Consider the following 19715-nt stretch of genomic DNA (forward strand, 5'->3'; position numbering starts at 1 on the left):
CTGTTTATGAAAAGAGCTTATATGTCAAATTATTCATTATTTGTCTGCACCTATGGCCAAAGGACTGGAATTCTTGCTTTGAGGCTTCAGTGATGGAGGAAAGAAGGTTGCTGTCAAAAATAGTAAAAATATAACTTCTTATTTTTATGTCACTAATGATAAAGAGAGGCGCTTTCTTCCCGCAAAACTACTTTTTTTAACTTTCCATTGTGGTTGCCATGGTGATTTGAGCTGGTGCCTGACTCCTGCTATGAGACCCTGGCTCCCTGCTGTGGTCCAGCGTGTTCATGGCTGACACTCCCAGTTTCTCTTCAGGGACCTTGGGGTTCTGTTTGAAACGCTACATGGTACATTATAAACACACATACATACACATACACAAATACAAGACAGTGCAAACTAAGTAAAATCACCAGAAATCCCATTCAAAGAGGACTTCTGTTAATATCGTGAACATACTCTGGAAAATTCTCTTGTTGTCTCTATTATTTAATGTGTGTGGGCTCATATGTACACTGCTTTTTACATAAAATGGATCATAATGTACTTGATCTTCTGAAACCTTAATTTATCACTTGAAATGTCATGCGATGGTCATTGATCTTGAGCAACAAACATAATAACGTCTAATATTCATTGAGAGCTCAAAAGGAGACATTGTATTAACTCATTTAATTCTCATAACACCCCAGCCAAGAAGGTTATCTATTATGTCTACTTTGCTGTTATTATCTCTATTTTTCAAATGGCAAAACTGAGTACATTCCAAGATCTCAAAGCTAGTAAGTGGTAGAATCGGGGTTCAAACCCAGGCTCTCTAGTTCCAAAGCCTGTGCACTTAATTGCCACATGACACTGTCCCTGAGAATGCCCCTCTTCTTCAAAGGCTATTTTGTGGCGTAAATGCACTGCCATTTATTTCCTCAGTCCCCATTTGATGGGCATTTAGTTTGCAATATTTTGCAACTGAAAGCAACACTCTGATAGCAGTACTCTGATGCTTGGATATGCCTCCTGTTACCGTCATGAGATGATTTCCTTCTTTGGCAGAGACTCCTCAAAGCAGGATTGCTAAATCAGGGGATTGACCTGCCTTTTACAAAGGTTTTCTGACCTTACAGTGGAATGAGGGTGCCTCTTCCGCCCACATCCTGGCCGATACCAATTTTGTCATTGGTAATTTCAGTTGCAGTTTTTGACTGTAATAAGGTTGACAGCTTTTCATTTCTATTGACCTCCTGGTTTTCTTCTTTTGAGTTACATGTCTTTTCCTTTGCCTGTTTTTTTAAATTAGCACCCTTATCTTTTCCTGGTTAACTTCTCACAGCTCTCACTGTGTACGTGCCAGGGGGCATCATTATGGGCAGTAGATTGGCTCCTTCAGCACCTACCCTAACCTCCTCCTGTTCCAGGAGAGCTGAAAACCACACTTTCCAGACCCCCTTGCAGCTAAGATTGCAAATGTGTTATCGTTCTACCCCTGGGACATGCTGGCCGGAAACTTGAGAAATTGAGTCGGCACACCAGGCACATGTGGCATTCACGTTTGTTGCTCTGGGGTCACTGGGTTCCATGGGGCTTGTGAGTCAACAGTGCTGGCTAAAGCTTCCTGATCTTTGGATCACAACGGTGACCCTGGGATCCAGTGACCATGGCAGGAGACAGCAGCTTCCTGGGTGAACCAGAGCAGCAGTTGCCCTGGCAGTCCAGCTCTGAAATCTCCTCCTTCTGCCCTCCCAACAATTCAGGAACCGCTTAATTCCTTGCGTTAAATCCCTTCCTGCTTAACGAGCCAGAGTGGGTTCTATAATCTGCAACTGAACCACTAAATGTTAAACCATGCTAAACATATCTTAAAATATGTTTCCAAGATTGCCATTTAACTTACAATACTGTTTCTGCTGTTCCCTTGCCATTTAAACAATATTTTGTTTGTGGTCATATTTTAAAACTCTTTATCTTCATTTATGGCATCCCTGGAAAAAGTTTTTCCATGGCATGTTGATAAATGCTATATTTTCTTTCAGTACAATTATTGCTTACTATTTGCAATTTATATGTGTGTATTGGAGGAGAGAGGAGCAAAAGAACTATGACAACTGCTGTAATCAAATAATCCTGGTGATTTTTAAATGTCATCTATAGACACTTGAATGCAGACTTCATTCTATCACAAGAGTTGGCAAATTTTTTCTGCAAAGAAACAGACAGTAAATATTTTTTGGACTGCTCAAATGGTCTCTGTTGCAACTACTCAGCTCTGCCTTTGTACCATGAAAGTTGCCATAGATTATATGTAAATAATGGGCATGGCTGTATTTGGCCTGCTAGTCTTAGATTACCAACCCCTGTTCTACATCCCCTATTTGTTTATTCCTGGGCCATTATCATGCTCACTGCATGACTACAACTTTAAACTCTTTCTCATTATACTTCTTTACAAGTCTTTTCTGGCTATTCTTTAATATCTATTTCTCTAGAGGAACTTTAGAATTGTTTTTTCAAGAGAAGAAAATCTTACTGGAATTACAATCAGAGAATTGCTTAATTCATTAATAAATTTAGAGGGAATGTCATCCTTACAAAATTATCTTCCAATCTGCATTTATTCAAGTCTCCTATTATCAAGAATTTTGTTCCTAAAGGGGCAATGTAGGCACAAAGTCCAGTCCTAGTACTATCACTTCCTGGCGGTGTGACTTTGGGCAAGTTACTTCTCTGTGCTTTTATTTTCTCATCAGTAAAATGTGAATAGTAGCATTTCTCTTGCAAGGTGTTGGGAGAATTCAATGATTTGCCTGGAACATAGAAAGCATTGTTCACCTGGTGCTCTAAACTTGTTGTCACATCTGTTAAATCATAGTGGTTATTGCTGTGGGCATCCCATCTATTTCTAACTTTAAAAACTGGTTCTAGTGTTTCACCATCAAGCATAATGAAAACCTATTGAAATTTCCCTAATATGATCTATTACTATTTTACTGTTTTGTTTATCCAGAATATATATTGACTTTTATCAATTGCCTTTGCCACATCTATTGAAATCACCATAATTTTCCCTCTTCTTTATCCATCAAAATAGACAATTACTTTAGCAGATTTCCCCTATTGATCCATCTGTGATTTGTTAAAATGAACCTCTCTAGGCCACGGTGCTAACCTTTTATGCATTGCTATGCTTTAGTTGCTTATGCTTTATTTGGGAATTTTATATCAATGTTCTTAGGAAAGATTAAATTGCTTAACTAACTTTTGTGTTTTTTTAAACATATTTATTGGAGTATAATTGCTTTACAATGGTGTGTTAGTTTCTGCTTTATAAAAAAGTGAATCAGCTACACATATACATATATCCCTTAACTAACTGTTTTTAAGAGATACCCTCACCCATTATTTTATACCAATGGTGTGCTTGCTTCAGAAAGATAATTCAGAAGCTTTACTTCTTTTTCTCTGTTCTAGAACCCTTTTAAACAGCCTTGGAACCATCTGGTCCTCAATATTTTAAAATTATCCAAGCGGACACTGTTTGTGTCTGATGTTTTACAGCAAATGGCTCAATTTCTTCCATGATAATTGATCGCTTTCTTTTTTCTTTTCAATTCATCTTGAGTCAGTTTTATTAAGGTCATTTCTTACAAAAGCATTCATTTAGCCTATTTTTTCCACTTGTTAGAAGATAATCTGTGCTCAGATTTACTGGTTACAGAAAAGCCATAAAAATTTTCTAGTTCACATTTGTTTAGCTTTAATTATTTCTTTCCTTAGGTTTATTCATTAAGTTTTAATTAAAAAGAAAAATAGTCCACTGTTATATATACCTCACTCTGTGATTTCATAGAAGCCTTCTGTGCCCTGTCCTCCGCACCCCAATCAAATGCACAGTCTTTAACGGTCCTTACCAATGCCGCCCAATATGAGCAGAAGCCCCCAGGCTACATGAGCCAGGACACAGGAAGGGGAGAAAGGCAAAGAAAAACAATGGTCACTGGGGCAGGAGCCTACAGAAATGACTCTCAACGCAGACTACACATCAGAATCACCTGGGATGCTTTTAAAATAAATGCCAGTGCCTGGACCTCTCTCCAAAGTAGTTAAACCAGACCCTTACGGGTGGAACCTGGGCATCCATATTTTAGGTGTCCTCAGATGATTCTATGTGCACCCATGGTCCAGAACAACCAGGCTCTAGAAATATGGAGGGAGGGAAAAAATAAAACCTTTAAAGGAATGTGGCATCATGGTCTCCAACCCACATCCACTCAAAGACTTGAGCCCTAGATCAAGTCAGTCCCGTGGATCAGCTTTAGGGATTCTGTTCCAGACACAATGGCTTCGGTCTCGCTGTAGGAGTCTGAGAAACAGGATCTCATCCTCACCACCTAACACAGACTTCTGGCATTAGTAATGCCTCAGGGGGAAAAAGAAAAATCCCATACACAAAAATAGAAAAATTCTGTCCCAACAAGGTGAAAGAGCAGTGCCTGAGGCATAGAAACCAGAGTCAGTTCTTGGGGCTCACTGCTCTCCTCTGTGTTTGCGCAAAGGCACCGTTTCCTCTGAAAGGTTTAGCATCATGGGAATAAACCCTGGAAGTAAGATTTCAGTGTCTCTCATCTATGATCTAGAAGTGATACGCCACAGGATGGCATTTTCAAACAGAAGGTACGGTTCGGAAGAAAGTGCCTTGACTCTCAAACAAGATAAGGTAGAAACTTTATTGCACAATTATTCTCCACTCAACCTCATTCTTTTCCTCCCCAAATACCCAACCATCTTTAGCTAACCCAGCAGGTCAGTCTTTTCCTATTTTATTCTTCCTTTATTTTTTAAGGCTCAGTAACTTATCTTTAGTGTTGGATAACATGTCAGCTAGTCAGGCTTTTAAAATTCCCCATATTTAAGCTAACAGTAGTTTTATACATTTCATATGATAATCAATGGCAACCCCGAAACCTCCAGCCTCCCTAGTAATTCAGGATAGAGTCAGACAGAGTAATCCAGGTCCTAACACTCACTATGTTTGTATCCTTGAGCACGTTTTCAAATTTTAGTTTTAAATATTACCTACCTCATGGGATAGTTATGAAGATGGAATGAGATAACTCATGAAAAGTGCTTCAGACAGTGCCTGCCGCCTCGTAAACACTACGTCCACTCATCCAACAGCTATTTATTTGTTGTGTTCTGTAGTACACATCACGGACTGGGCTAGGCACAACGGATAGAGTGATGAGGAAAATCAAACTTGATCCCTGCTTCCATGGAGCTTACAAACTAATTCTCAATAGATGCCGACTTTTATTATTTCAAGATGCTAAGAGTGGGAATGATCCTTTCGCTGCTAAAAATAAATGGTGTGAGCGGTACAGCAAGAATTTGCAGCTTTTTACTTGGGCTTGCTTATTCCCAGATGGCAGGTATTTGTAGAGTTAAGTTTCATGGAAAGAAACAAATGCAGCCCTGAAGGGCTGGATAGCTTTCTGACTTGGATTAAACTTGAAATGACAGGGTTTGGGGCGGGGGGTGGGTATAGGTATAGGCTGAGACAACCAACTTCCTGCTTCCAAGAAGTCTTTGCAGTGCATTATAACTTTTAAGTCACTTCGCGTCTCTGTGCTTTAGTTTCTTCCTCCGCCAAATGAAGATAATGTGCCAGACTCTAAGATCCCTGCCAGCTCCAACATTTTCCAGTAATTTTAAGTGTGTGTATGTGGCTTTTGTTTTTCCCTAAAAACAATGATGATTCAGGTCTGCCAGATTTAATATAGCAGTACTGAAAATCACTAGGCAAAATGCTTTTCCACAGATTGAGATCTTAAATAACACTAACAAAGATAAGCACCAGGTGGCAGAGGCTGGTAGCTGTTGGCCCCAATATTCACTTGCCCTTTCTCCTGGGCAACTGAACCCAAATTTATTTGGAGTGTCAACGTGCACAGCTAAAAGACCTTAATTCCCAGCCTCTCTGGTGACTCTGGCTAGAATGTTACTAAATTCCAGTCAATGACATGTCCATTGGTCTTTCCAGTACATCTTCTCAAATGGGAAGGGCCAGGCCCTTTTTCCCCTCAGGAAGAGCAGTCAACAAGAAGCATATATGGGAAGAAAAATGCTACTGAAACATGCAAAAGAGTAATTTTCAAAAGTCAATTATTTTTAGCAAGCTTTTTACTTAAACATCACCATAAGCCAACAAGCCATATGCACTCTCTTTAGAGGATTAGGTAAATGGTTCTTACACCCCTTATACTGCTAGGGGAGGGAAATGTCATCACAGAGTAATTGTAGGCTTTTCATTCGACTTTCATTCACAAATGTTTATGATCATTGAAGGTTTCCCATGCACTCTTCTATCCTCTATAAAAAATAGCCAAAAACCCTTGTGTCTTAAGTTACATTTTTATTAGAAAATGTAATGCAGTACTCCAAATGGAAGATTTTATCTACTTCCATTCAAGAATGCCAAAATGCACTTCTATGATAAAGGCATCTGTATTAGAGCTCTCCAGAGAAACAGGACCACCATGATGTATACATCTAGAGAGAGAGATCTATTTTAAGGAATTGGCTCGCACAACTGGGAAGGCTTGGCAAGTCCAAAATCTGCCGAGTAGGCCAGCAGGCTGGAGACCCAGAGAAGAGTTGCAGTTTGAGTCCAAAAGCCATCCACTGGCAGATTTCCCTCTTCTTCAAGGAAGTTCAGTCTTTTTTTAAATTAAGGCCTTCAGCTGACTGCATGAGGCTCATGCACGTTATGGAGGGTAATCTGCTTCACTAAAAGTCTACTCATTTAAATGTTCATCTCATCTAAAAAATACCTTCACAGAAACATCTAGAATAATACTTGACCAAATATCTGGGTATCATGGCTTAGCCAAGTTGACACATAAAATTAAACATTCTAGCATCTTAGGTAATTTTCTTTGCAAACCTTAATTATTTGCGAAGGTAATCACATTTTATGTAAATCTGTCACAGAGCGTATGCAGGAAGAGACTTTGGGAGGCTCTGTGGCCTGGACTGGCCGGGAGAGGCTATACCTGAGAAACTCATCTTCACCTTACCCAGTCTTACAGGAAATTCTCAGATGATCCTGGGGTTGTTACCAGTTACACAGAAGGAGTAGCCAGGCACACCTCTAGTCTCCAGAGCAAGTGGAAAGAGACAAGAGGGTAGAGATACCCTGAATCCCATTTGTAAACGATCTGACCATATTCCCACCCCTGTTAGACAGTATCACAAGCAGCTGAGAAATCTTATGAGCCTTCAGGGCCAGAAAGTGTGCAACCCCACCTGGGAGGATGCCATAGTGTCCCCCACACTGAAGAGCCATACACAGGTAAGTTTAGTATCATTTACATACTTTAAGGGAAGTTGTATCCTCTGCCTATGTCTAGTAGGGTCTTGCAATTGATTGGCTGACAGCCTGTTTGTTATCAAACAGAGCAGTAAATCCACTGCAGCAATATCATAAATGCCAAAGTCCACACCGATTCCCAAAGCACATGGTACCACCTTGCATATCAATCTTTAACATGGGCTTAAAAACACTCCCCACATTGTGTTCAATACCTACCACACAATTCAAAAACATTAATCAGTGCAATCTGTTAAACAGATGCAGAAAGTAATAAACTGCCTTTCCAGTATAACCTTCAAATCGCTGAATTTCATGCTTCCCTCCCTCAGTGAATGTGAAAATTATAAATATCCTGTTGGAATAAAATCACTTCAAGCTTCTCGCCCAACAAGCCCCACAATTCCTCAAAGTGTTTGCATTTTTTTCCAGTTGAGTAACAATTATCAAGTATATGGAGCATCAAGTTCAATTTTTTTGGAGAAGGAAGGAAAGAGGGAGGAAGAGAGAAAGAAGGAAAAAGAAGGTGGAAAAGGAGGGAGAAGGAGGAGGAGAAGGAAGAGGAAGGAGAAGAGGGAGGAGGAAGGGGCTGAGGAAGAAGGATGAGGAGGAGGAGGGGGAGGAGAAGGAGGATGATGATGATGTGATGAGGAGGAGGAGGAGGAGAAAAAGAAGAAGAAGGAGGAGGAGGAGGAGAACGTGTTTTAAAACAGTTTCAAACTATCCATGGGCTAGAATAAAGCAAAAAGGCTATTTTCAGAATAATAAAATCAAATTATAATACTTCTGACTTTCAAGTGAAAGAAAAATATCAAGATAAGAGAAAAATCAAGTGTTAGAAAGAATCCACCTATGAGCAAAACTGGGGCTTCTAAATCATGCCTCTTGATTACCGCTTGACTCTAGTCTAACTTATCACAATGTTTGGACACCATGATAGTTTGATATATTACTAATAGTCCTGTGAGAATGATAAACTAGTCTTTTTTAAGCAGGTCACATATCTCGAAGAATGGCATCTGCCACAAAGCTTACCTATATTACTTTAGGATGAAGTAAAATACCATTTGCAAAATGATTTCACTCGAGGAAGCCATTTTGCTGGAGTGAAAACGTACAAGGCATTGTATGGTCATCTGCACTATGGGAAACAATGGATAGCAAACCGTACTGATTTGGAAAAAAAATTACCTCTTCAGGTAAGCAAGATTTGAATTAAATAAAGAAACGCAGATTTACAAGCCACAGAATTACAGAGCAAGAGCTGGAAGGAGTCTCAGCAAGCAGCCTCGCTTCTCTGCTTATAGAAACAGCAGCTTCAGCCCAGAAGGCTTAAGAGATTCAATCAGCCAATGAGTAAGAGAGCAGGCGTTGAACCCAGACCTTAGGACTCACGTTCAATACCGTTATCGTGGCGCTCCTCCAAGTGTGACTTTTAGGTGTCTGCTATGATCTGAATGTTTATGTCTCCCCCAAATTCATATGTTGAAATCCTAATGCCCAATATGATGGTATTGGGATGTGGGGCATTTGGGAGGTGATTAGGTCATGAGGGTAAGGGATTATTATTTTCATAAAAGGGCTCCAGAGAGCTCCCTAGCCCCTTCCACTGCATGAGGACTCAGTGAAGAGCCGCTATGAGCCAGAAGGGGAGCCCTCACCAGAAGGGGAGCATGCTGGTGCCTGGATCTTGGACTTCGCAGCCTCCAGAACTGTAAGAAATAAACGTTTGTTGTTTATAAGCCACCCAGTGTGTGGTGTTTTGTTCTAGCAGCCAAATAGCTAAGACAGTATGTGAAGTAACTTTAGCCATTTACAAAGTGTTTTCATCTAGAGGCTTGGTTTGTCTGCTTTAATAAATACAATTCATGGTTCCCAGTACCCATATATAAACACAGTGTATCAAATCAAACCTGACCAGAAATCAAGTCCTTGCTGAGCACCTATTAATACTGTGCACCAATACAGGGAATGCAGAAGCATGAGACATTCCTCACCCAAAGGGTTAAAAGCTACTCGAGAAGATCATACTGCCACCTGAAACAGCGTCAAAGTTATAATGACATGTGGTTCATATTATTAGTGTTAAAAGATTTTGGAAAAGACCATGAAGGCTAAATATTAAATTAAACGAATGGAGAGTTCCATTTTCAGCCATGAAAGAATAGTAACTAGAAATGGACCAGTCCTTCCGCTGTAACCGACTGTTTCAGAAAGTAGACAACACACCCCAGGACTGTGATCCCTGAAAGAAGGGAAATAAATGAGGCAAGCCCTGTGATCCCCTATTTCTACGTGGAGGAATTTATCAGATTCCAGTACACAGAGGGGAAATATAGAGTATGGGGGCGGGGTCTTATAGAGCCGTGGAGATAAGGTTCAGAGTTGAAGGAGGCTGAGACACCTGAAATTTGCAGTGCAGAGCACCTGGGAGAAGGAAGCTACGCAGAATGAGGTCCAGAAATCTGCAGAGGGGTCCATTTGCATCTTTGGCTCTAGGCTAAGCTATGTATTTATAGTGTGAATCTCCATGGGCCAGGCAAAGCATCACCAGGGAGAGAACAGTTACAAAGGACCTAGTAGCTGAACAACCATTAAAATTCTCACAGAGCTGGGAGATCCTCAAGATCTGAACTATAGTGGAGCTGTATAGTGGTGAACTCATTCAACTCCCAGAGAATTCCACGCTTTAAGAACAGAGCTACTCCAGACCTGGAGTAAAGGCTACTCTGGGTCTGCCCTGACAAAGCTCTAAAAGCTCCAAAAGAATCAAACTGTCAGAGCTGAAAGGAGAAATAGAAAACACAATTGTATTCAGAGACTTTAACACTCCCCTCTCAATAATTTATAGAACAAGTGGACAGAAAATCAATAAGGACATAGACTTCTTAAATAACACTATCAACCAACATGACTTAATATTTTAAAACATTACAGTCATACACGGCAGAATCTGTATTCTTTTTCAAGGGGACATCAACTAAGATAAATTGGGTCATAAAACAAGTTGATATATATTTTAAATAATTGAAATCAAACAGAATATTCTCTGACCAAAGCATATTCTCTAACATAATGAAGTTAAATATCAATAATAAAAAAGAAATCTAAAACATCCTCAAATAATTGGAAATTAACCACCATGCTTCTAATTAACACAAAGGTCAAAAAACACAAGGGAAATTAGAAAACATTTTGAACTGAATGAAAATAAAAACATGACATATCAAGATATGGGAGATCCAGTTACATTAGTGGTTAGAGAAAATTTTAGTATTAAATGCCTATATCTAAGAAAAAGAAGATCCAAAATCAAAAATCTAAGCTGACATCTTAAGATGCTAGAAAAAGAGAAAATTAAACCCAAAGTTGAAGAAAATAAATAACAAAGGTACAAGCAGCAATCAATAAAATAGAAAATAAAGAAACCTAAGGAAAAAAATCTAAGAAACCAAAATCTCGTTCTTTGAAAGATAAATAAAATTTACAGAACTCTAACTATACTAATAAATATAAAAAGAGAAAATGCACAAAGTGGCCATATCAGGAATGTCTTACAGACAATAAAAAGGAAATACTGTAAACCAGTTTATGCCAATAGACAATTTATATAAAATGGACAAATTCCTTGAAAAACACAAATTGCCAAAACTGACATAAGAAATTTAAAAATTGGAGAACCCTGTTTCTGTTACAGATTCTCAGCCCCAACTCCTCTTCTTTGACCTGCTTTGTGATACTGGAGCTGGGGCCTGTAAACACTTCTCTTTTGCCAGAGAGCAAGGAGGGTAATGCAGGGACATTCAGAGGAAAGGAGCTTTCATCCTTGAGACCATGTGCTTTCTTCTTCCTGCTCCTGTGGTGTGGGGCTAATAGCAGTCCTGGGGACACCCTGTGATGCACCCCTTCCAGTGAGGGCTGGGACAGCCAGTACTTACCCTCCAGTGATTTTCACCAACACTCCAAGAGTTTTCCCAGAAAGTTTCACCAGCACCACAAAAGGTAACTTTCTAGAGAGTTTCAGCAGCATCCCGGGAGGCAGTTTCCCAATGAGTCTCAAATACAGCCCAGAAGGCAGTTTCCTGCTTGCCAGACCCGGTGCTCACCATCCCAGCAAACTCCTATGCCATCCACAGTGCCACAGCCGTACCGCCTCCAATGAGATCTGAATCCCAGCCTTGCAAGGAAGCCCTCTTCCAAATGTGCTCCTTCCTTGAGCACTTTGCCCCAGTCAAGGAAGTGGCTGGTCTCTACGTCTGCCATTTCTGTATTCTTTTGGGGTCTCTTTACCCCTTAGTAGTTAATCTTGTTACTAGTTAGTAACTCTTTACGTTAAGTTTTTCCTAGTGTAGCTTCTGCCTCGTGACTGGACCCTGACCGATACAACTGATGAATTCCATCTAAGATTTAAGAAACTCACAAACTCTTTCAAAAAATAAAGAAGAGGAGGGAACACTTCCCAACTGATTTTATAAAGCACCATCCTGTTACCAAAACCAAACAAAGACATTATACGAAAAAAAAAAAAACTAGACCAATATTCCACCTAAACATAGACACAAAAACCCTTAACCAAATACCCAGAAATCAAATTCACTACTATATAAACAGGGTAATAAACCCCAGTTGGTCATGCTATATCTCAGGAATGCAAAGTTGTTTTAATATGTAAATATCAAATATGTGATATACCACCTTAATAAAATAAAGGAGAAAAATCATATAACTATGTTATTAGGTATAGGAAAAGCATTTAATAAATTAAATCTCTATTCATAATAAAATTCTCAGCACACTGTAAATAGAAGGTAACTTTCCTTAGATAAAGGGAATCTACAAAAAAGAAACTCTACAGCTAACATCACACTCAATGACAAAAGACACTTTTCCCCTAAGATCAGGAATAAGGTGAGGACATCTGGTCTTAACCACTTCTTCCCTGCCTTGTACTGGAAGTCCTAACCAGTGCAATAAGACAAGAACATCAGAAATAAAGCAGACATACTGGAAATGATAGGGACAGAGTAAAGGGACAAACTAGGTAATTAAATAGTTAATCCCATTAGGGTATTGTAAGTAAAAAAAAAAAAAAAAAGTATGGGAGGCCCCTGTAAGTTAATGATCACTCAAGAAAGCAGGTTTACTTAACCACAAAACCAAGCAGGCCTGCCTAGCAGCAAAACCATGCAACAAAAGCACAAGACATGGCCCAAAACAATAAAACAATGGTGGCATGAGACTCACATCTTGCCCAGTGAGCTCAGTAAGTTAATGATCCCTAGGACATGCTCTCTGCACACATAAAAAACAACAATTTATGGAAAGGTGCTCATTGTACAGAGACCTGAAATAATTTTTACAGTCCTGGCTTGACCATGTAAGGCCAAAAAACTCCCCTGCCCAACCTGGAGGAGAAGCTGATGATGAAAGCATGATGTCTACTCAAGAATGAAGAAAGTGGTCTTTTCCCCTCCCCAATTTTCCTTTGATTATAAAGCTGTAGCCCACCAAGTTCTCGGGCACAGCACCCTCTTGCCCACCCACTTGTAAGCCTCAAAAGCGTCCTGTTCTAATAAACCACTTCTTATCTATCACTTTGCCTCTCACTGAATTCTTTCTGCACTGAGACATAAAGGACTGGGCTCCTCAGAGCCCCCCGAAACGACACCTATATGTTTCAGAAAGGAAGAAGTAAAACTATCTGTATTCACAGATGATATTATTGTACATGTAGAAAATTCTAAGGATTTTATTTTTTTTTAATGCTACTAAAATAAGTGAATTTAGAAATGCAGTAGGACTGCAGGTTGACAAAAGAAAATCAACTGTATTTCAATGTATGCAAAACAAAGAACTGAAAAATAAAATGAGAAAACACCATTTACAATAGCATCAAAAAATAAAAGATTTAAGGATAAATCTAATAAAATATGTGTAAGACCTGTACACTGAAAACTACAGAAATTGCTGAGAGATATTATAGAAAGCCTAAAAACATGGAGATGGAACATGCTCACGGATTGAAGGGTCAATATTATTAAGATATCCATTCTCCCCATCTGTACTTTCAGTGTGATCCCAATCAAAATTCCAAAAAGGCCTTTGCAGAAATGAGTCTAAAATTTATGGAAGTGTAAAGGACCTAAATTATCCAAAACAATTCTGAAGAACAAAGTTGGGGGATTTAAACTGAGTTCAAAATGTACTATAAAGCTACAGTAGTGAAGACAATGTGGTATTTGCCTAAGGATAGACACACAGATCAGTAGAACAGAATAGAGAGTTTATTATTGGTTGTACACATATATGGTCAATTGATTTTTGACCAAGAAAGGTCTTTTCAACAAATGATGCTGGAAAAACTGAATATCCATATAGGAAAAAGCTGAACCTCAATCCTCACCTCTCATCATGTACAAAAATAATGCAAAGTGGATCACAGACCTGAATGTAAAAGCTAAATATATTACACTTCTCGAAGACAAAAGAGAAAATCCTTGTGAACTTGGGGCATACAAAGATTTCTTAGGACACCAAAAAAACACCTACCATGAAAGGAAAACATGATAAATTGGACTTCCAAATTAAAATTTTGTACTCTTCAAAAGATATAGACTTGGAGAAAACTGACAAAATACATATCTGATTTAAAAGAAATATTGCACCTGGAATGTATAAAGAGCTCTTACAACTCAGTAATAAGACAGAGAACCACATTTTTTAAATGAGCAAAAGATTTGAACAAAAAAAAAAGGAAAAGATTGGAACAATCATTTCACAAAAAAAATATATGAATGAGAAATAAGTCCTTGAAAAGATGCCCAGCAGCTAATGCACCTACTACAAGCTCACAAGAAAGGGTTAAAATTAAAAAGAATAACAATAGGAAGCACTGTCAAGAATGCAGAGCAACGGAAACTCTCAAACATTTCTAATGGGAGTGTAAAATCATACAATTATTTTGGAAAACAGTTTGATAGTTTCTTATAAAGTTAAACATACACTTTCCAAAAAGATCAAGCAATTTCACTCCTTGGTATTTACCCAGAAAAAGTGAAAACATATGTCCACACAAAGACTTGTACACAAATGTTCACAACAGCTTTATTTGTAATACCAAAAATTGGGGGGACAAACTGTGGTATACCCCTTCAATGGAATACTCTTTGAAATTAGGAGCAAACCTTTGATATACACAGCACATAAACAAATCTCAAACACTTTCTGCTGAGTAAAAGAAACCATTCATAAAAGGGTACAAAGTGTATGATGCCACTTTTATAATGTTTTGGAACAAAGAAAACTTATCAACAGTAATAGAAATCAGATTGATGGTTGCCTGGGATTGGGGTGGGGATGAGGGGAAATGACTGCACAGGTATACAAGAGAACTTTCTGGAGTGATGGAAATGTTCAATATCTTGGTTATATCCATTTATCAAGACTCATTGAACTGTAAACTTAAAATGGGAACATTTTATTGTATGTAAGCTATACCTCAATAAAGTTAATTTTAAAAAATATGTAGGGACCTAAACTGGAAATCACTTAGACTTGGTTTTAATTTTAAAATTTTCTCTGTAATCTGATTTACTCTAATATTTAGCTTCTTGTCTCCAATAGTAATACAAAACTTCATGTCAGTTTAGTCTACATTAAATCACTACAAATTCCAAAATTGTAGAATTAGTTCAATAGTTTTAAACTTTCATTATAAAAAATTCCAGAATTTACTTTATCCACATGAATAATTGATTTGCTTCTAGGAGGTACACTAATGATTAGATATAAATTATACTGCATGAGAAATATGCTCACCTATACTTAAATATATTTGTACTTTAACAAAAGAAATGCTTCTAACCACACAAAATATTAGAGGATGATCCAATTCTATGAACTAGATAGGTGTTCCTTTTATTCCAGGCATGAGGAGATAAAAGTGTTCATTAGTTATTTCAGTTTGTCACCAGTGCCACAAGAGAAGACACACCATGAAAGGCACAATGAAATGAAACACAAGAAAACTGCTACAATTTTACCTTTGGACCCACTCACAGCACTGGCTACATAGGGTTTTCTTCCTCCTTCCAGTCACCTGGGAAAATGATCACAGAGAGTTATAAGGGTCACGAGACTAAAAGTCGGACCCAAGAGAATTAAAAAATGCAGATAACCCAATTAATCTGCTAATATTTATTACTGTAGAAATAGCTTTAGAGGTAGTTTATTAATGGGGCATTTTTCAAATCATCCCACTCCTTATATCCATAATTCAAAAGCATCATCTTAAAAAGGAAAAGAAAAAATACTTTTTAGAGTGTAAGCATAACATGTTGAAGTGGTTTTCAAAAAGCAGAATTTCCAAATTTCACAATTTGTATGGAAACATAAAGACTGCGAATAGCCAAAGCAGTCTTGAGAAAGAAAAACGGAGATGGAAGAATCAGGCTCCCCAACTTCCGACTATACTACAAAGCAACAGTAATCAAGACAGTATGGTACTGGCACAAAAACAGAAATATAGATCAATGGAACAGGATAGAAAGCCCAGAGATAAACCCATGCACATATGGTCACCTTATCTTTGATAAAGGAGGCAAGAATATACAATGGAGAAAAGACAGCCTCTTCATAAGTGGTGCTGGGAAAACTGGACAGCTACATGTAAATGAATGAAATTAGAACACTCCCTAACACCATACACAAAAATAAACTCAAAATGGATTAAAGGCCTAAATGTAAGGCCAGACACTATCAAACTCTTAGAGGAAAACATAGGCAGAACACTCTATGACATACATCACAGCAAGATCCTTTTTGACCCACCTCCTAGAGAAATGGAAATAAAAACAAAAATAAACAAATGGGACCTAATGAAACTTAAAAGCTTCTGCACAGCAAAGGAAACCAGAAACAAGATGAAAAGACAACCCTCAGAATGGGAGAAAATATTTGCAAATGAAGCAACTGACAAAGGATTAATCTCCAAAATTTACAAGCAGCTCATGCAGCTCAACATCAAAAAAACAAACAACTCAATCCAAAAATGGGCAGAAGACCTAAATAGACATTTCTCCAAAGAACATATACAGATTGCCAACAAACACATGAAAGAATGCTCAACATCATTAATCATTAGAGAAATGCAAATCAAAACTACATTGAGATATCATCTCACACTGGTCAGAATGGCCATCATCAAAAAATCTACAAATAATAAATGCTGGAGAGGGTGTGGAGAAAAGGGAACCCTCTTGCACTCTTGGTGGGAATGTAAATTGGTGCAGCCACTACAGAGAACAGTATGGAGGTTCCTTAAAAAACTAAAAATAGAACTACCATACCACCCAGCAATCCCACTACTGGGCATATACCCCAAGAAAACCATAATTCAAAAAGAGTCATGTACCACAATGTTCATTGCAGCTCTATTTACAATAGCCAGGACGTGGAAGCCACCTAAATGTCCATCGACAGATGAATGGATAAAGAAGATGTGGCAGATATATACAATGGAATATTACTCAGCCATAAAAAGGAACGAAATTGAGTTATTTGTAGTGAGGTGGATGGACCTAGAGTCCGTCATACAGAGTGAAGTAAGTCAGAAAGAGAAAAACAAATACTGTAAGCTAACACATATATACGGAATCTAAAAAAAAGAAAAAAAATGGTCATGAAGAACCTAGGGGCAAGACGGGAATAAAGATGCAGACCTACTAGAGAATGGACTTGAGGATACGGGGAGGGGAAAGAGTAAGCTGGGACAAAGTGAGAGAGTGGCATGGACATATATATACTACCAAATGTAAAACAGATAGCTAGTGGGAAGCAGCCGCATAGCACAGGGAGATCAGCTCAGTGCTTTGTGACCACCTAGAGGGGTGGGATAGGGAGGGTGGGAAGGAGGGAGATGCAAGAGGGAAGAGATATGGGGATATATGTATATGTATAGCTGATTCACTTTGTTATAAAGCAGAAACTAACACACCATTATAAAGCAATTATACTCCAATAAAGATGTTAAAAAAAATTATTTTAAATAAAAATAAAGGTAATACGAACAACAACAACAACAAAAAAAGCAGTATTTCCAGTGTTCTTCAGCTTCCTGTTACAGCAGCATTACCCACGACGAGGACACCAGCTCACTAGATACACAGTCAGCATGAATAGATACATCACAGTGATGATCAAGTCCTTGCCATCTGCATGATCATGTGCAAATAAGATGACGAGAGCTACCTCAGCATTAACACAAGCCTTCGAGGTCTGAACACCCAAACCACTCTGCAGGATGGGACCAACGTACCTAGTGTCCTATCTACGGGACGTATCAGGTCATATTAAAGATTCATCTGTTTCCCCTTGGAATTCTAAAAAAAAAAATCTTCAAGATGATCAAGCAAAAATATATTTTTCTCCTCATTTACTCTTCATTATTTGTAGCTTCCAAAAGGCTCCTATATTGATCCATCAAAACCAGAAATGGCTCTGAACCAAAACCAAAAAGAAAGAAAATCCAGAGAGTGTTCTATGGCACTCTGTATTAGTGTATGGCTTCCACACGAAAGTTATCAAACTGTGCAAATTCAAAGGAGTGAGTTCCAATCGCAGCCCAGCCATTCTTCGGGAAGTTCACAGAGACGTTCTTCCAGAGAGGCTTGCCATTCAGCGTGCCAGAAGAGAAACCACCCTGGAGTGGGGAGAAACACATCCCTTAAAAACATGTGAAACTGATCCTCTGAAGTCTGTTTCTTAATGGATGGCCCACCTACTTAGTGCAACAAATATCCTTCTCACTTAAGATTTACCACAGCAAAATGATTCCACAAGTTTGAGCAAAAGTTTGAAATACAGAAAAAATTTTCTCAAAGGAGATTCTTAACTATTTATATAAACAGTTTCCAAGGTACAAGAATACCTCAATATTTCCTTGTACTCCACCAAAATGCTGTAAAACCTGCAGAAATGTAACACTTTTCATAACATTATGATAAAATTTTAGATAAAAGCTCACTAAAATAAAAAAACATTTGTCATTTACACGTAGTAGCATGTACATGCATTGTATTGACAGCTTACAGCCACCAGCTCTTCAGACAGGACTGCTGGGGTCAAAGTGTTTTATTTATTTATTTATTTTAAAGGCTTTTCTTTTTTATTTATTCATTCATTCATTCATTCATTCATTTGGTTGCACCAGGTGTTAGTTTCCGCTTGCCTGCTGCAGCTCGCCAGCTCCTTAGCTGTGGCATGCGAACTCTTAGTTGCGGCATGCATGTGGGATCTAGTTCCCTGAGCAGGGATCGAAGCCAGGCCCCCTGCGCTGGGAGCGCAGAGTCTTAACCACTGCGCCACCAGGGAAGTCCCTCAAAATGTTTATTTAAGGTCTTCATTAAGGAGCCTCAGCCCAGCTGGGAGAGGAGTAATTAACCTTTGTTTTATTGTTTTATCCTCATGTACAGAATACCACTTCAAAGTTGTATCAAGAGCCTACCCTTAAGTTAGAAAAACAGTAACCATCAGTTAAACTGATGACTGGGGAGAGGCGGGGGGTTGAGTGGATAGAAGAAGAGAAATATCCACAGGAACAACTTACTAGTCACTGACAGAGAAAGATAAAAATAATGTCCTCCTCAGACAGCTGCCATTCCTACTCAGCTAACCTGGCACACAGCTCTTACTATCATTATTATAGCATGCTTATGAGCATATATCCACAGCACACTCATTCCAGCTACATTTAAAACTAGCTAATTTCAAAGGGTGAAGAGCGAAAGATCCAAAGCACTAGGCCAAGAATCAAAATAAAATCTGCTCTTAAGTCATAAAATTATAATGGAAGGGGCCTTCATTTACTTCTTTTATTTTATGGATGGAGACACGGTGACTTAATGAGACTAAAAATCAAAGTCACAGATTTACCAGCAACGCTAGGACTTGAATTTGAGTTGCCCAACTCCACATTCAGAGCCACATACATTTCTGTTACTACACACCTGCACAGCTACCTTCAGCTCCAGAAGTGTTTATTGAACATCTTCTGCCACTTAGGGGATAGTGAATATTAACACTGAGCCAAGGAGCTTATGTACACAAATTATATTAAGCACTAAAGCCCATCCTCCCCCTGCCCCTCACCCCCCAGGTGTCAGCCAGCCTAGCCTCTGGCAGCTCGTCACACAAGGCCAGTCACAGCAGTGCCCTGCGCGCAGACCGCTCTTCCCACCACTCAGCTCTCGGCTCAAACATCACCCACTTCAAGAGGCCTTCCCTGACCTCTCTATCTAGAGAATCTGGCAGGGAAGCTACTTTATCTCATTATCTCATTTTTCCTTCATAATTTTGT

The 19715-nt window shown here is 38.8% G+C and overlaps 1 protein-coding gene across 4 annotated transcripts in view; it reads right to left on the reverse strand.

The window, feature by feature from the left end:
- Nucleotides 1-14100: 14100 nt before the first annotated feature.
- GALC (galactosylceramidase) overlaps nt 14101-19715 on the reverse strand; it is a 62041-nt gene continuing 56426 nt past the window's right edge. For 3 of the 4 annotated variants that reach the window (XR_005018757.1, XR_005018759.1, XR_005018758.1), the window contains 2 exons: nt 17676-18059; nt 14101-15458 (listed from right to left, as the gene is read on the reverse strand). Coding sequence is in view for 1 of the 4 variants with exons in the window: in XM_036843476.1 (XP_036699371.1) it covers nt 17913-18059 (147 nt within the window). In the remaining 3 variants the exon portion in view is untranslated. Of the gene's footprint in view, nt 15459-17397; nt 18060-19715 lie in introns of those variants that run through there. The other variant, XM_036843476.1, reaches the window with a different exon arrangement.

This window comes from Balaenoptera musculus, chromosome 2, assembly GCF_009873245.2.
Source record: "Balaenoptera musculus isolate JJ_BM4_2016_0621 chromosome 2, mBalMus1.pri.v3, whole genome shotgun sequence".
Lineage (NCBI taxonomy): Eukaryota > Metazoa > Chordata > Mammalia > Artiodactyla > Balaenopteridae > Balaenoptera > Balaenoptera musculus.